Source organism: Podarcis bocagei, assembly GCF_964188305.1.
Source record: "Podarcis bocagei genome assembly, chromosome: 6".
NCBI lineage: Eukaryota > Metazoa > Chordata > Lepidosauria > Squamata > Lacertidae > Podarcis > Podarcis bocagei.
In genome coordinates this window covers 100,776,534-100,799,826 of record NC_138130.1, presented here as the reverse complement: position 1 = coordinate 100,799,826, position 23,293 = coordinate 100,776,534, and the positions used below count along the sequence as shown (strand labels likewise).

Genomic DNA, 23,293 nt, shown 5'->3' with positions numbered 1-23,293 from the left:
TGTCACTAGCTCAAGCAAAGTCTTTTGGAGGTATACTTCCTAGATGTTGGCAACATGAGCAATCCTAGCTCATTGAGATCAATGTTTGAATCAAAGCAATTTCTTAATCCTTTTGCGGTGATCCCTGTAAAACCAATAGCAGGAGAGAAGGGATGGGAAACCTGAATTAGTCTGACTCCTCAGCGAAACACCTGCCGCCATTTTGACTTGACACTCATTCTCTTGCAGCAAAGTGTCTTTGTGTGGAGTGTGCTTGTGCCAGGGTGCCAACTAGCCAGCCATGCCTTAGTTCACGAAGGTCTGGCTGAACATCCTGCCAAATTTTCAGTCTGCATTGTGTGACCACTGAGTGTGCTCATTGGGGTGTTTTCTGCTTCTAATTTATTCCTTTTTGTATTTCTGTACATTTTGAGGATCCCCCAAGCCTCCTGACACCTCCCTTATTGTGGGGGGGGGGATAGTACTATTTGGCTATGGAAGGATTTGCATGGGCAGAGGAGGCGGTGTGTGCTATTTTCACTGGCTGAGAACCCCTTGACTTGCTTAAGGCTAGCAGGTGAGGTGAGATCAAAGCCAAGCACACTCCGCAGATTGCTTTTGTGTGTGCTGTAGTATCTAGGACCCCAGCACAACAAATACTTTCAGAAAAAAGCTGGAACTGTGCCTGGAAGTCTCAAAAGCTGCTGCCCAGCCTGTCCCAAGTCTTCCCTCGATAGGGGCTGCTGCCTTGCGTCTCTTCCCTCGATAGGGCAGTAGCCCAACGCTTTGTGCACAAGTGGGGGCGGAGGGGGGTAGTGTTCAGCGCATGAACCATGTATTGTGTGCAATTCAGTCCCACGGGAAATAAGATTGCCGCCAACGGGGATTAAGAAAAATTCATAGTGTATAAGGTTCTTGCCTCCTGTCAAACGAAACCAGAAAAGCCACCATACCAGCTCCTTGTGTGCTTTTTTCCACTTGGCTAAAATGTGTCCTTGAATTGTAGCAAGACCTTTGGATGGATTGGGTCCTGTGTTGGTGTGTTGCTGTATACAGAAATGCTTTTTTGTTTTTCTGTGAAAGCCAGACCTGCTGCTTCACTCAAACTGGCATGTTGCCCACAAAGTTTCCCTTGAGGTCAGGTGTCCCTCTGGATCATGGGTAGGCAAACTAAAGCCCGGGTGCTGGATCCAGCCCAATCGCCTTCTCAATCCGGCCCGCGGACGATCCAGGGTAGTGAGTAGAATGTGTCCTTTTATTTAAAACGCACCACTGGGTTATTTGTAGGCCCTGCCTGGTGTTTTTACGTGAGTAGAATGTGTGCTTTTATTTAAAATGCATCTCTGGATTATTTGTGGGCCATAGGAATTCGTTCATTTTCACACACACACACCAAATATAATTCAGCCCCCCACAAGGTCTGAGGGACAGTGGACCGGCCCCCTGCTGAAAAATTTTGCTGACCCCTGCGTCTGGATGCCAGGAAGCATCAATGCTTCTGAACACCACTAGCTAGAAACCAGTTGTGCTCTTGCTCTCAAATCCCGAGTTTCCCATAATGGACACCTGGTTGGCCAGAGAGGACAGGATGCTGGAACACATTTGTAGCTCAGTTAGTAGAGCATGAGACTCATAATCCCAGGGTTGTGGGTTTGAGCCTCACATTGAGCCAAAGGATTCCCCGCATTGCAGGCGGTTGGATGATGACCCTAAGTGTCCTTAGGTTCTTACGGTTGTCCACCTGAGCTGTAAAGTAAGAGTTAGTGTGTTCTGGATAATCCATGTGAGAGCTGAGATCCAAGCTTCAGGCTTGAGATTTTTAAAAAGGTGGGGCTAAACCTCTAAGGCAGGGGTCTGCAACCCGCGGCTCCGGAGCCGCATGTGGCTCTTTTACACATTCTCCGGGGCGGATACTAGCGAGGGGAGGAGGCGCATTGTGTGCCCCGACACTCCCCACTGTGGTGGGTGCTGTATTGGCTGTGACGTCGCATGGGGGCGGTGCGTGCGTTAGTCACGCACCGTCCCAACGTGACCTTCCCGGCCGCTGTCAGATCGGACATTAAGGTAAGAAACAATATATGCAGTGTTATATTTGTTTTAAATGTCGCAATGGTTTTGCGGCTCCCTGTTTTTTCTCTTTGGAAACAGGTCCAAGTGGACCCCTGCTCTAAGGGAAGCAGCGATGAAAAATGTCAACTAGAATTAGGAACGGAACAGCCTGGCTGGCAGCAAATGATTGCCTAGTTTAGTTCCCTGTTGCCAATGGTGTCTCCCAAGCAGCATACAGTGGTACCTTGGTTGTCAAACCTAAGCCATTCCGGGAGTCCATTCAAAAACCAAGACGCAGTTTCCGATTGGCTGCTGGACCTTCCTGCACTCAAATCTGAAGCTGCGTCGGACTTTCGGCTTTCAAAGAATGTTCGTAATCTGGAACACTTTCGGGTTTTTGGCGTTTGGAAACCAAAACATATGTACCAAGGCACAAGCCAAGGTACAACTGTACTGGGTCATCTTGGGAGTGGTGGGTGATGAGGAATTAGGTGGCGGCGGCAGCTACCCTTGGCAGGTCCTACAAAACATGGTTGAGGGGCCTGCTATCTTGACGCTGGACTCAAAACTCATCAGCCCCAGCCACCATGACACATGGTGAAGAGTAGTAGATAGGTAGCCGTGTTGGTCTGCCATAGTCAAAATAAAAAAATTCCTTCCAGTAGCACCTTAAAGACCAACTAAGTTAGTTCTTGGTATGAGCTTTCGTGTGCATGCACACTTCTTCAGATACTTCAGATGGTATCTGAAGAAGTGTGCATGCACACGAAAGCTCATACCAAGAACTAACTTAGTTGGTCTTTAAGGTGCTACTGGAAGGAATTTTTTTATTTTGACATGGTGAAGAATGATGGGTGTTTACTGCATCCGTTTATGGAGCAACAAAGCATCGGCTTTGCACATAGATGGCTTCAGTTAAGGCCAGCGGAGAATGCTGGGGAGCTGCTGCCAACCTGTGTGGGCAGTACTGAGCTAGCTGGACCACTGGCCTAAGTAGGAAGCATCTTCCTATGTCCATCCCCCTGTTGTCATGGGCTTTGAAGACACTCGAACTCAGGACACAAGGGAGAAACGTGCTAGGAGGAAGGCACGCTTGGCAAATCCACACCGTGATCAACTCCCACCCAGAAACCAATGTCCCCACTGTGGAAGGATGTGTGGATCCAGAATTGGCCTCCACAGTCACTTACGGACTCCCTGTTAAGACCGTGTTTATGGAAGACACTCTTACTCGGCTACAAGTGGTCGCCGAAGAAGAATAAACTGCATCAACACACAGTATTCATAGATCTGTCAGAAATATGGGAAATATGTGGCCTGTGTTGGAAATCTCGTAGGACCTGCAAGCCTCGAGAGTTTGATGACTTATGCATATGGCAAGAGCCACCCTCCTGCTAAATTCAAGGGTTTTAGGACGAGTCACCGAAAAATATTTTATTGCAAAAAAATCGTACGACAAAGGTTTTGTGCGACCATAGAAAATAAAGGCATCTGATACTTGCATTCACATAACACAAATCAATCATCTCACAATTGCGCTTTGCCCTGTTCTCTTCCCCACCCAGACCCTCTTCCCAAAGTGTATAATAGCACCAGGATTCAGTGTGTGAATTGTTCACTGTAAGGCCCATGTTTTGTGTCCATTGCCCTGCGCCCACCCTCTGGGTTTATTCTTGGCATTCTATCTTTTTTGGCACCCTAAATGCTTCCTTGCCTTACTACGCGAATGCTGTTAAGAAGGGCCAAGAGTTGCCAACGTTAACTCCGGTAAAAGGGAATGTTAACAGTGGGGAGCCTCAGCACAAAGGGAGAAAAAGAAATGGCAAGGTTAAGGTAAAAAGATAAGGCACCCATCGCCAATGCAAGCTTCAGCTGCTCGTTCCTTCAATGATGGATGTAGCCTCTTAGGAGGAAAAGCACCAGTTAGTTACTAAGGGGACATTACAGGAGTTGAGAGGGACGTGGTTGTCTGGAAACACAACTGGGAACCAGAGTGGTTTTTTATGTAACCCATCACAACCGGAATCTTTTTTTCCACTTCAGAAAATGTCCCAACTAAAAACAAAGTGGGCTTTTCAGCTGACAAAAGGATGCACTAATGAGAAATCCTTTTAATTCACCCCTCCCAATGACTACTTGGGTCTTATAAGTAACGGGTACGAACTCAGAATTTCACCTATTAGTGATCAAATATTGCGTGTAGCTGGTTGTACCCCTGTTTCACATTCAACAGCAGCAAAGACACCTACAAATTAAAAGGATCTCTCGCCGGGCAATGGATGCCACCCTGATAGGGATATGCTCATGAACAACGAAATTTGGGAGCTGTTTCCCCCTTTTGGTGCCAGGGCAGGTCTTAAGAGGATAAGGTGTAAAGCGTCAAAAAGTGGTTTCTCGTGGGGATGGCTCCCTGACCCAAACTCCCCGCTGCTTTACGACCTCCAATATTTTTTAGTGAGTTAATGGCATGGGTGCACCAGTTTGTAGAAGATAAACCATATTCCCCCCATTAAAAAAAAAATAAAACACAACACGAATGGCATATTTGGGCTCACACACTACAATTCATCACGCATCTTGTCTCCTTTGGGCCTCACTAGTCGGCCAATGAAAAGGATGGAGTTGGTCTTATTGTCTTTGATCAGGAAGAAGAATGGGTGATCTGCGTAGAAGAGCTTTGGGTTTTTCATCTCTTCCCGGGCGTAGATGTCCCCTTCAAAGGGGTTCCCCTCCGTGTCCCACTCCAGGGCCGCAGCGTGGAAGACGTTGGAGAGGTAGAGATCCTTCTTGCCCGAAATCTTAGAAAGGTCAGCCTTGTTTTTGTCGACGGCTTCTGTAAGGCCAAGATCAGCCAAGTGTTTCTGGAAAACGAGGGCACATATATATTATATTCTAATGGATTGTTGAATATTGCTTTACAGTGGTACCTCGGATTATGAACTTAATCCATTCCAGAAGTCCGTTCTTAAACCAAAGCGTTGTTAAACCAAGGTGTGCTTTCCTATAGCAACGGGGGGCTCAATTTACACATGGAACACACTTAACAGGAGCGGAACATGTTCTGCTTCCAAGGCAAAGTTCACAAACCAAAACACCTACTTCTGGGTTTGCAGCTTTCTTAGTCCAAGTTGTTCATAAACTAAGCTGTTCTCAAAGCAAGGTACCACTGTATTTGACCTGTTGTTACTGTGACTTTTTTTTTGTATTGGATCGGACTCTTATTTGTGATCTTTCCTGTCTGATTCATCGTTTCCTCAGCTTACAAACCACCTTGTGCATAGTAACATACAAAGGTGGTATACAAATTATAATATATATATATTTGAAAACAATGCAATTAGTCAAACATTTTGCAATACACATTCCCTTGGTAATCGACTTCCCTTCCACCCTTCCATGGTTTCCTCAAATTATCTATTACTGCTGCATATTATAATTATTTGAGACCTTCTTTCCTCCACCATATTCTCAGAGTAACTTTTACTGATGAGCTTACTCCAAATCTGCTAGCATTTTAACACACACACACACACACACACACAGAGAGAGAGAGAGAGAGAGAGAGAGAGAGAGAGAGAGTGTCAGAGTCGTACCTTGGAAGTCGAACGGAATCTGCTCCAGAAGTCCGTTCGACTTCCGAAACCAAAGCACGGCTTCTGATTGGCTGCAGAAGCTTCCTCGAAAGCCGCTCCGAAAACCAAGGTACGGCTGTTATATAATCTACAAATGTTTTCCAATCCTCCTTGAAGGCTGTCTCGTCTTGTCCTCCAGTTTTATGAGTTTAACTTGCAAATTCGCCATACAGTGGTACCTCTGGTTACATACTTAATTCGTTCCGGAGGTCCGTTCTTAACCTGAAACTGTTCTTAACCTGAAGCACTACTTTAGCTAATGGGGCCTCCAACTTCTGCCGCCGTTGCACGATTTCTGTTCTCATCCTGAAGCGAAGTTCTTAACCCGAGGTACTATTTCTGGGTTAGCGGAGTCTGTAACCTGGAAGCGTATGTAACCCGAGGTACCACTGTACTCCCATCCATTTCAACTTCCACTCTTCTTTCATATGCCATTTGGAGGCATCAAGTACCCTCCTCATGGCAGTAGTCGCATACAGAGAGAAATTCCTTTGATTCTAGTAGTGTACAAACGAAAAGCGAAATGCAATGCAATGGTGGTACTCACGTGCAGATCGTGGCTGACTTCCAGGCTGACCTTGGGCAGGGAGATGGCGACGGCTCGCTGCTTCATCTTCCCCAGCCAGACCTTCAGCTGTTCCCGGGTCAACAGCTTCTCTAGCCTCTCCAGCGGCTCCACATGGTTGGGCATGATGAAGATCATGCTGGACAGCTTGTGCGCCAGAGGAATCTCCACCATCTGCAGGTTCTCCGCCTCGTCATTGAAATAGTTGTACAGCCCTGCGGAAACAAGGGGGAATGAGTCAGCGGCTGCAGGGAGACAGGCAAAGCAGGCAAGTGCGCAGCGGCACATCAATGCAGATTGCACTATTCTTTTCTGGCAACAATTTTTATAGGGGTTTCTATGGAGGCAAGGCAAGGGACACGGGTGGCGCTGTGGGTTAAACCACAGAGCCCAGGGCTTGCCAATCAGAAGGTCGGCGGTTCAAATACCCGTGACGGGGTGAGCTCCCGTTGCTCGGTCCCTGCTCCTGCCAACCTAGCAGTTCGAAAGCACACCAGTGCAAGTAGATAAATAGGTACCGCTCCAGCGGGAAGGTAAACGGTGTTTCCGTGCGCTGCTCTGGTTCGCCAGAAGCGGCTTAGTCATGCTGGCCACATGCCCGGAAGCTGTACACCGGCTCCCTCGGCCAATAAAGCGAGATGAGCGCCGCAACCCCAGAGTCGTCCATGACTGGACCTAATGGTCAGGGGTCCCTTTACCTTTACCTTTATGGAGGCAAGGCAAAACAGTGCCGAGAACAAGGGAAAAAATTAAGCAACTAAAGAGCAGTCATGCCACTTAGGATCAGAATTAGGGCTGGCCAATGTCTGTTTTTCAACATCGTGATAGATCACCAGCTAAACATCACAATGTAAACCACTTATAAACGCCATCTCCAACTCCTTGAAAGATTCCATCCACGGTGTCTCCTTAAAAAATTACACATCACCTGGGAAGACAGGCGAACTAATGCCAGGGTACTGGAAGAAGCAAATATGACCAGTGTTGAAGCAATGATTCTTCAACATCAACTTCGCTGGACTGGTCATGTTGTGCGGATGCCTGATGATAGTCTTCCAAAGCAGCTACTCTATTTTGAACTTAAAAATGGAAAGCTTAATGCTGGTGATCAACAAGAGAGGTTTAAAGACTCTCTCAAAAAATGCAGTATAAACACCGACAACTGGGAAACACTGGCCTGCGAGCACTCCAGTTGGAGAACAATCTACCAAAGGTGTCATGGACTTTGAAGACACTTGAACACAGGACAAATGGGAGAAACGTGCTAAGAGGAAGGCATGCTTGGCAAATCCACACTGTCATCAACTCCCGCCCGGAAACCTGTGTCCCCACTGTGGAAAGATGTGCGGATCCAAAATTGGCCTCCACAGTCACTTATGGACTCACTGTTAATATTGTGTCTATGGAAGACAATCTTACTCGGCTATGAGGGATAGCCAAAGAAGACAAAGACTATGACTGCATCGATGGCATGTTGTAGAAGATACCCACAAAACACCCATCTGGAGGGACCCTACATTCCATCTTACTTGGCTATGAAGTATCACCAAAAATACTGATATACCACGAAGTCTGAAATAAGGATGGAGCCACGCAGAGGCGAAGGGGGCCATGTCCTGGAAAGTGTTAGCAGCCTAAAACGGAAGCTTTTCCAGCCAAGAATGAGGCCGGGCACCTTTTCCAGGCTCTCTTACCGGTGCGGTGCATCATGGGAATGCCAACCGTGTAGGAACGCGTCACCATAAAGCCACGATTGTCCACCATCTTGTGATGGAACCTTTCGTCCCAGTGAGCTGTGGAAGCAAAGAGATGAAGCAAGGCCGGTTAACAGCAGGACGGACCAGTTTGCTGTATCTCACGCATCTGATTCAATTGCGCGTGCCCCCCCGGCCACAATTCAAAGAACACACAGCTGGTTCTTGCTTTGTAGCTGCGGTTTCAGGCCTTTCAAGAAGCCAAACCCAGAAGCAAGGAACTTGCACAAAACACAGCTGCCGGCATTTTGACTGGCACTTGCAGGCAATGCTATTTAACACTATTTATTCTGTGCCGTCTTTACATAAGCAGGCCAAATCCAGGGTGCTGATATTAATATACAAAGCCCTTAGAAGCTTGGGATTGAGGTATTTATCTGAGTGCCTCTCCCCGGGCCAGCCAGCTTGCACCCTGAATGGATGCCCTTTCAACAATAGGTGTTGCTCACTGAATGGTGACTCAGAACAGGGCCTTCTCTGTGCACCCACAGTTATGCAACTCCTTTCCCCTAAAAGGAACCAATTGCCACCACACTGTTGACGTCTCGTTCTTGCTTGTGCCCAAAGCCCACACTGAGAGTACAGTGGTACCTCAGGTTAAGTACTTAATTCATTCCGGAGGTCCGTTCTTAACCTGAAACCGTTCTTAACCTGAAGCACCACTTTAGCTAATGGGGCCTCCCGCTGCTGGAGCACGATTTCGGTTCTCATCCTGAAGCAAAGTTCTTAACCTGAGGTACTATTTCTGGGCTAGTGGAGTCTGTAACCTGAAGCGTATGTAACCCGAGGTACCACTGTATTGCCAATCTCTCATTACAGCCCTTTACCAATTGATTGATATTCCTCTGTTGCTGATACTTTCACTATATCTTCCATTTTATTTATATTATTTCGGTGATCTTAACGCCGCCAGCGTTTTCAGCTGTACGTCATTATTTCCCATATATTCAATAAACATTTTCCAACCTTCTCTAAGCGCATGTTGTTCTCGTTCTCTTATTCTATACGTTAAGTCTGCGAGCTGCACATATTCTGCCAACTTGAGTGGTCATTCTTCTTTGTTTGGGACCTCGCTCGTTTTCCATTTCAGAAACCCTTGGTTTCATCCAGTGGGGCTCTTCCTGCTGGCTGAACAATTCCACCACTCCTATCTGGACCCCACATGCTCAGCAAGACCTCAGGGCTTGCACCCCAAAACCACCCTCCCCGCCGGCTTCCACTTACGTTTGAAGAACATGGCGTTGACGATGAAGGCTCCGTCCGTCTTCTCCACATCCTTAGTGACCTCGGGCAGCTTGCCGTCGGTGGTCTGGGAGGCCCACTCGTTGATGGACTTGAGGGCGCTACGCTTGTCCCGGAAGTTGATCTTGGAGTGCTCGTAGTTGTAGTGCTTCTTGCTGCTCTTGACGAAGTCGTCGGCGAAGCTGATGGAGCTGGGGCCATATAGGCGGCTGCCCATCTTCCAGGTGACGTTGCGGGCCGTGGAGTTGCTGACCTCGCTCAGGAGCTCCGAGAGGCCACTGTGGACGTAGTCGTCGTTCAGCTTGTCGGCGCTGAGCAGCGCCTTGGCCTGTGAGGCCGTGGTGGCCTTGCCGCCCAGGGACACCAGCCCGAGAGAAGACGCCACCACCACCGGAGACACCAAGATGTTCTCCATGTTCTTCTCCTTGGCCATGGCGTGGTAGAGGTTGAAGGCCAGGGTGGCGCTGCGGTCAGCCAAGGTGGCTGCCTTGTCGCTCAGCTTGTCTCCGGAAGAAGCCTTCTTCTCGCTCTTCTTCTTGTCCTCCGGGGGAACGGCAAGGACCAAGGCGCAGAGCGCAAGGAGTCGGATCATCCACATGGTGGCTGCCATGGACGCTGGGAACCAGCTGAGCCTGCAAGGAAACAGAAGGCAAGGATCAGCGAGGCTGAGCAGTCCCGTTTCCCTGTTCCTTCTCCAACCAGGAGATGTATTCTATGGGTAAAGAAAACCACCAGCGCTGGAAGGGCCTATGTAGGGAAGGGATGTTGCTTAGTGGCAAGTGTAGGGGCAATCAAGGAGTTTAGTGACCTGACATGGTCTTTTCTTCCTGCCTGTGTTTACTTCCCCTCTATCTCTTGTTAAAGCTATGGTTTTCCCAGCAGTGATGTATGGAAGTGAGAGCTGGACCATAAAGAAGGCTGATTGCCGAAGAATGGATGCATTTGAATTATGGTGCCGGAGGAGACTCTTGAGAGTCCCATGGACTGCAAGAAGATCAAAATTATCCATTCTGAAGGAAATCAGCCCTGAGTGCTCACTGGAAGGACAGATCCTGAAGCTGAGGCTCCAGTACTTTGGCCACCTCATGAGAAGACTCCCTGGAAAAGACCCTGATGTTGGGGAAGATGGAGGGCACAAGGAGAAGAGGACGACAGAGGATGAGATGGTTGGACAGTGTTCTCGAAGCTACCAGCACGAGTTTGACCAAACTGCGGGAGGCTGTGGTAGACAGGAGTGCCTGGCGTGCTCTGGTCCATGGGGTCACGAAGAGTCGGACATGACTAGATGACTAAACAACAACATCGCTTGTTCTGCTCTTTGATGGCTGAGAGTAGCCCTTAATGTGTCATCTGGTGGAAGGAAGAAGCGATAATGTTGGCTACCTTTTGACCTTCTTTGATGTACAAGCATTGGGAAGAGGGTGACGAATGAACAACCTGCACGTAGTGACGAATGAATAAACTTCAAACCAGAGGCATATTGACTGGGTATGATTGATGTGGACTTTCCTAATCAATTTCAGGATATCTTTCTCTATGCAACGGTGGCAGGGAGGGTTCTTATAGCCACAATGTGGGAAAGTAAAAAAGCTCCCTCAAGACAAGAGTGGGTCCAAAAAATGATTGACTATGCTGAGTTAGACAGCCTATCTGGAAAATTAAATAAAATTTTATTTTATTTTATTAAGGAAAGGATTTATTTCAAAATAGGAAGCATTTAAAATATATTTGAAAATTAATAATACTGACTTAAAATCCATTGCGGCATTTGAATACCAGCAATATCGTTCATTAGGTATATGGTATAATACATTTTGAACTGATTTGAGATGATAGCAATAACATGTATTGGCAGCAAAGAATGGTAATTAGATTTATGGAGTAGATGGGAAGTCGGATTTAAAAGGAAGAGATCATTACCGTTCATGGATCATGGAATTTATATGAATTCTTTATGTAATGTGCGACTGATGGTATTCTTATTATGGTGGAATATGTCTTTTTGTTGTTGTTATGTGTTGAGGAAATAAAATTTAATTTTTTTAAAAAAAAATAAAAATAAACTGCATCTAGGCAGTTGGACAAGCCATACAGGCTAGCTATCAATAATCTATAAATCAGATGGTTTTGGGACATAGTTCTGAGAAGCTTGCACATGGACTGATGGCCGCAGGGCCGTGCAAACAAAGACCACCTGGCAGATCGATTCACCACTTCTCAAGGGCTTCCCAGTGGCAGATCAAAGTGCTTGCTTGGTAATGTATATAATGCTTGCTGTTCAGAACAGAATCTTTAATCTTCTCACTCGCTTGTGCTTGTATTGCTCCTGAATCTCATTAAAAAGAACCACCTTGCATTTGGCAAGACAACAGGACACCTGCCCTGCATGCAGAAGGTCCACGGTTCCATCCCCGGCATCTCCTGCTAGGGATGGGAATGTCCCGTCTGAAATCCTGGAGAGCTGCTGCTGCTGCCAGCCACGAGTTGACAATATAGAGGTCCATGAATCAGCAGCGCGGCTCAGTGTAAAGCTGTATCTGGAATGCAGCATGTGGTTCTGGTCTCCTCATCTCAAAACGGTGGTGGAAAAGTAGCTGGGGTGTTTTTAATGTATTGTTTCAAGGGGGCCTTTTTTGTCCCAATGTGGGTTTTTGTTTGGTTGGTTACAAGCTGCTGCAAATCACCTTTGGCCAGTAAATAGTAAGAGGTGCAAAACGAGGACACGTCCCTGCCAAGGAATCGAGTTGAACTCCAGTTCCCATCAGGCATGTCTAATGGCTATGGATGATGGGAGTTGTAGTCCAACCATATTTAAAGGGCCACTGGTTCACCATCCCTGCAAGTATTTAGGGCCATCAGGTTAGATAAAAGGAGGAATATGAAGGAGGTTTGCAAAGTCCTGCATGCTGTGGAGGAAAAGGACAGAAATCGGTTGCAATCTCCAAATGTCAACATGCAGCTATTTGCACTTCCTTGTAGGACCCACCAGAGGGAGCTTTCGGATTCTGAGAAAGTTTGAGTATTTAATGGTTGTCCCCCACCCAAAAAAATCGTATCACAATCTTATTCCTCCCATTAATTAAAAATGTGATGTATCCACTACTCTCCCTGCACCTGAAAAAGCTTCGTTTCAGCATGCAAAAAAATTAAAAATTAAAAAAATTTCTGCACCAGCCGTTATTCTGGGAAATACCGTATTTTTTGCTCTATAAGACTCACTTTTTCCCTCCTAAAAAGTAAGGGGGAATGTGTGTGCGTCTTATGGAGCGAATGCAGGCTGCGCAGCTATCCCAGAAGCCAGAACAGCAAGAGGGATTGCTGCTTTCACTGCGCAGCGATCCCTCTTGCTGTTCTGACTTCTGAGATTCAGAATATTTTTTTTCTTGTTTTCCTCCTCCAAAAACTTGGTGCGTCTTGTGGTCTGGTGCGTCTATAGAGCGAAAAATACGGTACTTCTGGCTGAATGGTGTTAATTATTTACTTTAATCCCAGAGCACAGACTCAGGCAACAAAGCAACGGGCAGCCTCTCCCAGAGGTAGGAGATTCTCTTGTGACTCCACATCAGGGCTAACTGAATGTTCCCACTAAAACATCTGTACCACATCTGTCCCAAATCCAATCTCCGGCTACATCCCATAATCTACGACCACTCGTGAGGCCAGGTGAGGCCGATGGGACTTGGAGTCCAGCGACATGAGGACACCAGCTTTAAGGAAGGCTGGAACAGGTTGTTAAATGCTTTGGATTTGTCCGAATTGGCTAAGTGCCTCGATGGTGCAGTATTAATAGTAGCAACTGCCTGTTGAAGAAGCCTTAATCCCAGATATTCCCACTGGGGAGGAAAATGTCCTTTTGCCAAACCGGAGGGTCGAATCAATGCACAGAGCTGCTGCCACTACTGGGACGTTGTCCTTTTTCTCATTCAAGAGAGGTTAAAAAGTAGTTTCCGAACGGGAACACAAAGCCAAAAGAGCATAAAAAGAGCTGGCTGGATCAGGCCAGGGACTCATCTGTGGGAAGCCAGCGAACAGGATTTGAGCACAAAAGCCCTCGATTCTCCTATGGTTTCCTCATAAGCATTGCTGCCTCAAACTGCGAAGGCAAGGCACAGCCTTCGTGGCCAGTAGCCACCGAGACCCTCTGTGAATTTGCCTGACCCTATTTTATTTTAATTTATTCATTTGGTTTTTCAAATTACAGTTTTACAATCACAACATCAAACATAAAAACGAGATTCCAAAGAATCTCATAGACTTCTCTCTTTGACCTTTGTGGGTCCTGTTGTTAATCATTTCCTCCTGCATCTTTTAGGATAATCCAAATCTTTTACCTCTCCATTGTGTCCAAAATTCACCATTAAACTACAAGTGTTATTCCAATCCTACTAACGATTTTAATGGTTTACAGTGGTTTTTAAGGTAAATTATAAATTTCCCCCCATTCCTTATTAAAATCTGGGTCTTCCTGATTTCTGATTCTTCATTTTTGCCATTTCTGCATAATCCATCAACTCCATCTGCCATTCTTCTCTGGTCAGGACTTTATCTTCTTTCCATCTGTCTAACTCTCTTTTAAAGCCCTCTTGAGTCGGTGGCCATTATGACATCTGGCTGGAGCAAATTCTATAGCTGAACTTTGCACTGTGTGAAGAAGCACTTTCTACCTGTTGCAAATATTCCAGTGTTCAGCTTTATTCAATGTTTCTCTTCGGATTTCAAAAAGTGCCCTAAATAATACTATTTATCCATCACTATTATTATTATTATTATTATTATTATTATTATTATTATTACTACTACTACTACTACAGGGACGCAGGTGGCGCTGTGGTCTAAACCACTGAGCCTCTTGGGCTTGCCGATCAAAAGATTGGCGGTTCAAATCCCCGCAATGGAGTGAGCTCCTGTTGCTCGGTCCCTGCTCCTGCCAACCTAGCAGTTTGAAAGCACGCCAGGCCAAGTAGATAAATAGGTACCACTGCGGCGGGAAGGTAAACGGCGTTTTAGAAGACATCTGAAGGTAGCCCTGTTTAGGGAAGCTTTTAATGTTTAACAGACTACTGTATTTTAATAGCTTGTTGGAAGCCGCCCAGAGTGGCTGGGGAAACCCAGCCAGATGGGCGGGGTGTAACTATATTATTATTATTATTTGCGCTGCTCTGGTTTCGGTTTTCCGCTGCGCCAGAAGCGGCTTAGTCTTGCTGGCCACATGACCCGGAAAAACCATCTGCGGACAAACGCCGGCTCCCTCGGCCTGTAAAGCGAGATGAGCGCCGCAATCCCAGAGTTGTTCGCGACTGGACTTATCTGTCAGGGGTCCTTTACCTTTACCTATTATTATTATTACTCCGCCTTTCAGCAATCTGGTGCTCTCCATGGAATCTTAGCGCTAGAAGGGACCCAGGGGTCATCTAGTCCAGCCCCCTGCAATGCAGAAATCTCAGGTCAAGCATCCATGACAGATGAGCATCCAACCTCTGCTTTAAAAGGAAGGAGCGTCCAAAACATCCAGATGTTCCAAAACACCTGGAAGGCACCAGATTAGCAAGGGCCAGTTCAGACAAAACTCTTTTTGAGCTTCCACTCTGCTCCCAATTCTGAATTTTTCTTCCCTGATCCCATCTGGGAGGTAGCCAAGACCTCATCCAGCTGCGCTCTGTGGCACTGTGCCAAGGGTGGGGTCTGAGCTATGTACTCTTCATGCAGCAGAATAAACCAAAGCGAAGGAAGTGGGAGAAGCCATTTTCCCCCGCCTCCCCCCGGGACATTCCATGCAGAAAGGGGGGGGGGGGAGAAGAGCCACGCAGGCAGGCGGGCAGGAAAAAGGCCCTCTGCAATTAACTCCTGGAAATAGCACAGCTTTCCACCGTGGGGTCAAATTATAGTTCCGAGCAATGCAGATAGTTAAAAAAGGTCTTTTTGGTGGCGGTGGTTGGGAGGGAGCAGGGATGGAGATGAAAAAACACAAAGGCTTTTAAAACCAGACGTCTTCTTTCTTGCTATATATATTCTGATCTGGTTAGAACCAGTCCCTGGTTAGATCTGGCGGAACAGGATCTGAAATGTCCACTTTGCGAAAGGTACAGCCTGGAGCAGTGGTTCTCAGCCTGTGGGTCCCCAGATGTTGTTGGACTACAACTCCCATCATCCCTGAGCTCTGGCCTTGCTAGCTAGGGGTGATGGGAGTTGTAGTTCAACAGCATCTGGGGACCCACAGGTTGAGAAAGGCCGGCCTGGAGGGTCACTCTGGATCTCATAGTACTGTAGAGCTGGGTTTATTATTAAGGCAGCCCTGTTCAGGGAAGTTTTTAATGTATGACATATTAGTGTATTTTTGGTCTTTGTGGAAGCCACCCAGAGTGGCTGGGGAAACCCAGCCAGATGGACAGGGTACAAATAATTTATTATTATTATTATTATTATTATTATTATTATTACCCAACATGGGGATCAAACCCATGACCCCAAGCTTAAGAGTTTCATCGTCTTTCCCAATGTGTCTTGAGCAGCTGGTGTCTTTGCAGCTATGCTCCAGCGGCACATTCAGCAGTAACAAATCCCCTATGACGGCTGTAGCTTCGGCCAGCAAAGATTTACTCCTCTGTGGTCCACAGGGCTAACACTCTCAAACTGCAGCAAAAGCTGGTCTTCAGCGGTTAAGCAAACAGCGTTAGCAGCTTGGACACGACAGACAGGGACTATAGGGGAATCTCTGTCCCTCTATATGATTGCGCCAAATATGATGATGGTGATTTGTAATTTGAAACATCTGGAGCAGGGATGGTGACATCTTCCAGATGCTGGTAGACTCCATCTCCCAGCAGCCAGCAAGGAAGATGGGATATGTCGTCCAAAAACAATGGAGGACAAAAAGTTTCGCTACAGAAGCAAAGTAATTGACTGCTGGGGTTAAACTGCTTGTCTCTGAGAACGTTAAGAGTGAGCTCGCCTGGAGCTGCCAACTGCAGAGCTCTCAGTCTCCAACATATTCTCCCAGTATGCCCCGTGGAGGACCTTAAGGTCCACAAATGACAAAACTTTGGAGGTCCCAGGTCACAAGGTGGTTAGGCTGGTCTCGACTAGGGCCAGGGCCTTTTCAGCACTGGCCCCGACGTGGTGGAACGCTCTGTCACAAGAGACTAGGGCTCTGCGGGACTTGACATCTTTCCGCAGGGCCTGCAAGACAGAGCTGTTCCGCCTGGCCTTTGGTTTGGACTCAATCTGACCCTTATGTTTCCCTCCCCTTATGGTCTTGATCTATGGGCTACTATTAAAATGAGGCTGCATTTTAAATTGCATTTTAACTTATATTTTAAATTGGTTTCCCCCCTCTTTATGTTTTTATTGTAATTTTACTGGTGTTAGCTGCCCTGAGCCCGGCTCTGGCCAGGGAGGGCGGGGTATAAATAAAAAAACATCATCATCATCATTATTATTATTAACAGCTCTGCAGCCAGGAGGAAGATACAGGAAAGTTTCTACGCTTGTCCTTCACCTGTGTCTGCAGAGCTGTTAAGACCTTCTCCAGGTTGTGAACTGACGGCCCAATTATTTTCAGACCTGCCGCTCCACCACTCACAAGGTTTTCAGAAAGCAGGCGGTGCCGAGGCTCTATATTAGGTTCCCAGCAAAGAAAAGCGTTTTAACTCTCAAGAAGGTGATTTCAGCTTAAACAGGGAAATAAGCATTAGTTGCAACTGAGCAATGCAGTGACCTGACCAAGGAGGTTGTTGAATTATTATTATTATTATTATTATTATTATTATTATTATTTTTGCAAAAGGCAGCGCTCTTTCAAATGAAAAAGCAATTTTTGGGGTGTTTTTTCCATCAGAAAAACGATTTTGGTAGTCTCCCCCCCCCCACAAAAAAGCTTTACAATTTTCGGGGTATTCTGGTTTTTACTTTTTGAAATATGGCAACCCTATATGGGCCAAACTAGCTATTTTGGATGTTTTTCCTGGACCAGGTTACCCTGTCTCAGGGCAAGACAGAGTGCTGGCTTTTAGGCGTCATTTCATTTTGGATGTGTGCTGTGACAAGTGTGGAGAGTTTTTGTTTAGTTTTTGTTGTTCTTCTAAAGATACCTTGGAACTTTCTCTTAGTGTGGTCAACGTTTGGCTTTTTCATTCTGAAAAAAAACAAGACAAATCAGGCAGTTCCTTCAAGGATCCGAGAACATTTGCACAGAACAGATCAACAGGATGCTTTAGAAATTACAGTTTAGATGTCAGCAGGCCAGGAAGGAATCAGAGGACGCTGCTAGCTAGGAGGTTTGGAGTGGTTCCTTTAATTGCAAGAAACAACTTTCTAGACCTCACTGTTCCAAGCGGACTTTGAAATCGGAAGGGGACCAATCACAGAGCGACGCGGCCGCCCCTCTGGAATTCCTGCCTGCAAGCCAATGCCTGGGCGGTCCTCCTTCTCGCTGTTTTGCATAGCCCCTCCCACTTCCACATGGCATAATGTGGGCAGGACTTCCAAGAAAGAGGGTGGGGCCTCAGGGCCAGGTGGGCGGGGCCAGCAGCTGTGGAACTCCCTGGGACCATAGATATGTGGGGAAAAAGAATTTGGGTGCCCTAACTGAGCAACCCTCCTCCTTTTCTCAACCAAACTGATGGTGCTTCGAGAGCAATTTGTGAGATCTGGGGTTGGCAGTCCTGGGATTTCAATTTTTTTCAATCCACCCTTTAGGAAATTAGTTAGCTACCAGCTTTGGAATGTTAAATATGCAATTATAAGCATTTTAGGAAACCGGTTAGCTACCAGCTGTGGAATGCAAAATATGGGTAGAGCTTGTAGTGTTTGCTACGCACTTGAATCTTAAAATGCTGGTGCTTTTCCTCTACTGGGCTGGTGCTGCCGTTACCTGGGAGACCAGGGTTCAAATCTCCACTCAGTCATAAAAAGGTTCCTTGGAGCATTTAAAAAGGTGTGGCAGAAATGAAAGAAATCTGTAACATGTTCCAGAAGTGTGCTAAAACTTTCCCCAAGTGAATGGGCAAGCTGGAAAATGCACAAATCGACCTCTGGCAGCACATAAAATCAACACTGCATCCTTTGCAGTGTTCCCTCAGCGCTACACATAATGAAGCCCCTCCTACGTCTCTGGCTGCCCCCACACGCCACGTAAGCAAGCCGAGGCAAGACCAGACACCGAGAGAGTTAGCAATGGTATGCCATATCTAAACCAAAGCCGGGCGCAGTCTGCACAAATTAACCCTCGTCAAAAAAGCATCTCAGACAAATATCGCCCACTGTTTATCCGTACGCATCGCAAAAATTGGGCTTTCGTGGAATTTGGTTTATTTTGGCAAAACATTTTAAATGGAGTGACCGGGGATGGGGAGGGGAGAGAGATGCAGAGCTGTACAAAACACACCCATCAAAATGTAAGCCATTGTCCCAAATGTCCTTGCTACGCTGTTGAGACTTTCCCACGAGGGCCTGACACTTATTTTTAAAGAGAACCATTTTTGCATTCTGCGTTGGATTTCAGAGTTTGCACGTGAAACGTGACAGTATTTCTCGGGTTACCAAAAGATCCGACCCTCAAAAGTTAAAAAAACAGATTCTGGGTTTGCAAAGAAACCATTATGTCACAGCGGCTGCAGTTTAGCAAAGAGGTAACATTTTGTAAGTTGTACAAGAGAGCACAATGCGCCTTTTTGAACTTGGCTTTCTTTTACCTTTCCAAGCTTTGCCTATCAGGGGGAACTCTGGGTTCCCACGGCAAAAAGGGAGGATGGGTTTACACTTCTCGTTTCATATTGTAGGCACACTACACCACATTGGACCTGAAATAAGCCTGTCTGCTATGATTCTGGAACACCTACCTTTTGTAAAAATAAAAAAAATTCCTTCCAGTAGCACCTTAAAGACCAACTAAGTTAGTTCTTGGTATGAGCTTTCGTGTGCATGCACACTTCTTCAGATACACTGAAACAGAAGTTGCCAGACCCTTCTATATAGTGAGAAGGTGGGGAGGGGTGTTACTCAGAAGGGTGGTGGGAATGGGAGATTGGCAGATAGCTGAGATGAGCCTGTAGACGACTCTTAACGACTGTAATAGGTCTTCCAGGAAAAGGCAAGGGGTGAGAAGGTGAGAAATGGCTTAGTCATGTATAATGAGATAAGAATCCAATGTCTTTGTCTACTTTGTATTTATTCATCCAAACAAGGGATGAACTGTATGGAATTATTTTTGGAGATTCCAAACCACAAACCCTTCACACTGACCAAGATGCTAATTCTGCTCTCATTTGGGGGGACAAGTTACCCCCTCCCCCAAAGTTAGTGGGGCTTGCAGCTTTTAGCTGTTTTGTTCCCATGCAAGGAACTGATGAGGGCAACAGGTTTCAAAATATATAGATATTGAGTCTGATCCAAAAGCAAGTCTATTCCTACCTTTTAAGGCACTTAAACTTCTCTCATGGGATGTGTTTAGCACTGGCGAGCTTGCGCCCTCTCTGCCTCTTTCCACTGCTTCTGCCATCCCCAAATATTTAGTGGGTGCCTGCCACTCCACCCCACATTTGAGACCTTTGGGCATCAGGGTGGGGGTGGGGAATAACTCAGCATTTAACCTGGAACGCCCTCCCCCAATCTAGGCACTGAACGCAAAGTATAGTACCCAAATCGCTACCACCAAAAACAAACAAACATCCCTTCTATGGGGCCAGGCTTGTATAATCGGGAGCATCCTTCCCCCCACCCTTGCTACTGTTTTTTCCCCGCGGGAGGGGCGGGGGTACATTTCCTCCAGCAATCTTTCCATGCAGTCAGCAGCCGCGAGGAAACCGGAGCAGGCTTAATCCTGCCGGCAAAAGTTGCAGCCAACTAGCTCGCAAGGCCCAGGAATAGCGCTTGGAGGAGGGAGAGAGAGACGGGGCGGAGGCGGCTGCTCCCCACAAGGAAAAGGGCGATCTCACGATCCTCCCTGCTCTCCAGGAGATCCCGGGGGTCCCTCTCGGCATCCGCTCTCCAAAGACGGGTCCTAAAGAGAGCGGGCGCACGGGCATTGCGCGCGCCCTGCAGAGCGCACGGCGAGGCGCATCCTAGAGCGCAAGATGCGCCCCACTTGAGTTGTAGTCCAACAACATCTGGGGACCCACAGGTTGAGAACCGCTGGACTAGACCAACCTTGGCCTCTGGCTCCATCACTGCCAGGAGCCCCCGCCTAACGCATTTCATTGTATAGCCTGGATAACTCAATTTGGATAGAGCCTGGTGTTGATAGTGCCAAGGTTGCAGGTTCGAGCCCTGATTGGGACAGCTGCATATTCGTATTTTCAGGGGGTTGGACTAGATGATCCCCAAGGTTCCCTCCAACTCTACAATTCTGTGATCCTGGATGGGGAGACCGGAGGCGTTGCATGAAAAAGCCGCCTTCCCCAAATAAGGAGAGCTCGACGGCTCACCGACGTGTCTCAAAGGTCCCGCCTGGTGGCGACGGAGGGGGTTTCTTTTGAGCGCACCCCCAAAAAGCCAGCAAATGAATCAGCTACAAAAGGAATGCAGCTTTGCAAAAAGGAGAGGAAACTGATCCCCCTACGCCCCTGCGAAGTTCAAATCCAAGATCCGCTCCACCCATGCTTAATCCGAATTCACGCCTGGGGCAAGCGGGGGTTAAGGAGGCCACCCGGGCGCGGGCCGTTCTCCTGCCAAAGCTTCGGGACCACGACGGCACGGCTTCTCCCAGCGGGGCTCGCGCAAGAGAACCACCCGCAGGGAACGGACGCCTCGCCGTCCGGAAAGGGAGAGTCGCTTTCCCAAGCAAGGCAGGCTTGCCAAAAAGGAAAGCTCCCCAAACCGGCCTTAAGGAAGCTTTGCGCTTCCTTGGGAAGAAGTCCCGCTGAAGGTCAAGGGGCTTACTCCCGAGTAAGCGGCCACTCGGAGCCGTCAGCGGCGCAGCGCGCGCAAGCTGCGCCGGGTTCCCCGAGAGTTGCGCAAAAAGTCTCCAAAAGGCGCCCCGCTCACCTCGGAGATGGCGCTCGGGCGGCGGAAGGAAAGCCGGGCTTCTCTTTGCGCTTTCTGCGACGCGGCGGCCCGGAGGAGGGGGCTATATAACCCCGCGAGAGAAACTTCTGGAAAGTTGTAAGGGGGGGGGGGGAGGAAAAAGCGCTCTCCAGCTGCGTCTTTGCAGCAAAGGATGGGGCCCCCGTCCCGAGCAGCGCTCCTCTCTCCCCACCTCCTGCTGCTCCCTCCCGGCCCTGCAGGGTCCTATAGAGAGTCCAGTTCCCAGGCGCACAGACGTCGCTCTGTCTCCTTTTCCCTCCCACGTCCTTCAAGCTCTCGCTGCAGATCGGCACGAGAAGCGAAGGGTTTCTTGAAACGTTGCAAACGTGAGCTGTTCTCCCTTCCACCCACCACCTCAACCCCGGTCCTAAGTGGAAAGGCAAGGCATAAAATGGATTTTATGCATGTGCTGGTTCTGCTTTAAACTGTCTTTATAGTTATAGAAACAGGATTATAGAGTTGGGTCACCAAGTCCAACTTCTTGCAACGCAGGAATCTCTTTGCCCAACGTGGAATAATGATAATGATAATAAAAATAAAAATAAATAAAATGGCACCCACCTGACTGGTTGCCCCAGCCACTCTGGGTGGCTCCCCCACAAAATATTAAAAGCACAATACAACATCAACCATTAAAAGCTTCCCGATACAGGGGTGCCTTCAGATGTCTTCTAAAGCTTACATGGTTACAGTGGCACCTCGGGTTACATACACTTCAGGTTACAGACTCCACTAACCCAGAAATAGTACCTCGGGTTAAGAACTTTGCTTCAGGATGAGAACAGAAATCGTGCTCTGGCGGCCCAGTGGCAGCTGGAGCCCCATTAGCTAAAGTGGTGCTTCAGGTTAAGAACAGTTTCAGGTTAAGAACGGACCTCCGGAACAAATTAAGTTCTTAACCCGATGTACCACTGTACTCATCTCTTTGACATCTGATGGGAGGGTGTTCCACAGGGCGGGCGCCACCACTGAGAAGGCCCTCTGCCTGGTTCCCTGTAACTTTGATTCTCGCAGGGAGGGAACCACCAGAAGGCCCTTGGATCTGGAACTCATTGTCTGGGCTGAACGATGGGGGTGGAGATGCTCCTTCAGGTATACTGAGCTGAGACTGTTTGGGGCTTTAAAGGTCAGCACCAGCCCTTGAATTGTGCCCGGAAATGTTGTTGTTGTTGTTTAGTCGTTTAGTCGTGTCCGACTCTTCGTGACCCCATGGACCCCATGGAGCCTCAGCTTCAGGATCTGTCCTTCCAGTGAGCACGCAAGACGACAGCCCATAGGGAAATATCCGGGACAGCAGGGAAGCGCAGCGCGTCTTCTCCACTGTCCTCGGACCTCCTCCGAAGCCGGGCGGTGGGGCGGGAACGCTGATTTCCTTCGGAATGGACCGGTTTGATCTTCTTGCAGTCCATGGGACTCTCAAGAGTCTCCTCCAGCACCATAATTCAAAAGCATCCATTCTTCGGCGATCAGCCTTCTTTATGGTCCAGCTCTCACTTCCATACATCACTACTGGGAAAACCATAGCTTTAACTATAAGGACCTTTGTTGACAAGGTGATGTCTCTGCTTTTTAAGATGCTGTCTAGGTTTGTCTAGATTTATTCATAAGACAACCAAATATAGATGGTACCCAAATAGAAACATATCAGCTTAAATTATTTCTAAGAATTACACATAAACGTAAAACACATGACCTGTACAATAAGCAAAAGGTAAAGGGACCCCTGACCATTAGGTCCAGTCGTGGCCAACTCTGCAGTTGCGGCGCTCATCTCGCTTTATTGGCTGAGGGAGCCGGCATACAGCTTCCGAGTCATGTGGCCAGCATGGCTAAGCCGCTTCTGGCGAACCAGAGCAGCGCACGGGAACGCCGTTTACCTTCCCGCCGGAGTGGTACCTATTTATCTACTTGTACTTTGACATGCTTTTGAACTGCTAGGTTGGCAGGAGCAGGGACCAAGCAACGGGAGCTCACCCCGTCACGGGGATTCAAGCCGCCACCTTCTGATCGGCAAGCCCTAGCCTCTGTGGCAAACTGTAGTTTAAAAACAGAAT

At 47.7% G+C, this 23,293-nt stretch overlaps 1 protein-coding gene and 1 long non-coding RNA gene across 4 annotated transcripts in view; both read right to left on the bottom strand.

The window, feature by feature from the left end:
- Window positions 1-3,447: 3,447 nt before the first annotated feature.
- SERPINH1 (serpin family H member 1) lies at window positions 3,448-21,340 on the bottom strand. 2 transcript variants are annotated; one of them, XM_081197427.1, is made up of 6 exons: window positions 21,201-21,340; window positions 17,309-17,352; window positions 9,204-9,853; window positions 7,920-8,018; window positions 6,208-6,440; window positions 3,448-4,889 (listed from the first exon to the last, which is right to left on the bottom strand). In XM_081197427.1, the coding sequence occupies exons 3-6, from the start codon at window positions 9,829-9,831 to the stop codon at window positions 4,587-4,589; spliced, it is 1,263 nt and encodes a 420-aa protein (XP_081053553.1). In that variant the 5' UTR covers window positions 9,832-9,853; window positions 17,309-17,352; window positions 21,201-21,340; the 3' UTR covers window positions 3,448-4,586. The 2 variants fall into 2 exon arrangements, with proteins under 2 accessions (XP_081053553.1, XP_081053552.1); XM_081197426.1 differs by lacking the exon at window positions 17,309-17,352 and having other exon boundaries at window positions 21,201-21,322.
- LOC308588845 overlaps window positions 3,448-23,293 on the bottom strand; it is a 265,934-nt gene continuing 246,088 nt past the window's right edge. For both annotated transcript variants that reach the window (XR_014008922.1, XR_014008923.1), the window contains exon 2: window positions 3,448-4,163. This is a non-coding gene — a long non-coding RNA (uncharacterized lncRNA). The remainder of the gene's footprint in view (window positions 4,164-23,293) is intronic.

Bases quoted from the DNA above. Each gene is read 5' to 3' on its own strand.
- SERPINH1 (XM_081197427.1), bottom strand. From the start codon at position 9,831: ATGGCAGCCACCATGTGGATGATCCGACTCCTTGCGCTCTGCGCCTTG. The intron at 8,019-9,203 runs GTAAGTGGAAGC...TTGCTTCCACAG, and splicing joins CAACGCCATGTTCTTCAAAC to CTCACTGGGACGAAAGGTTC. The intron at 6,441-7,919 runs GTAAGAGAGCCT...TTGTTTCCGCAG, and splicing joins TCCCATGATGCACCGCACCG to GGCTGTACAACTATTTCAAT.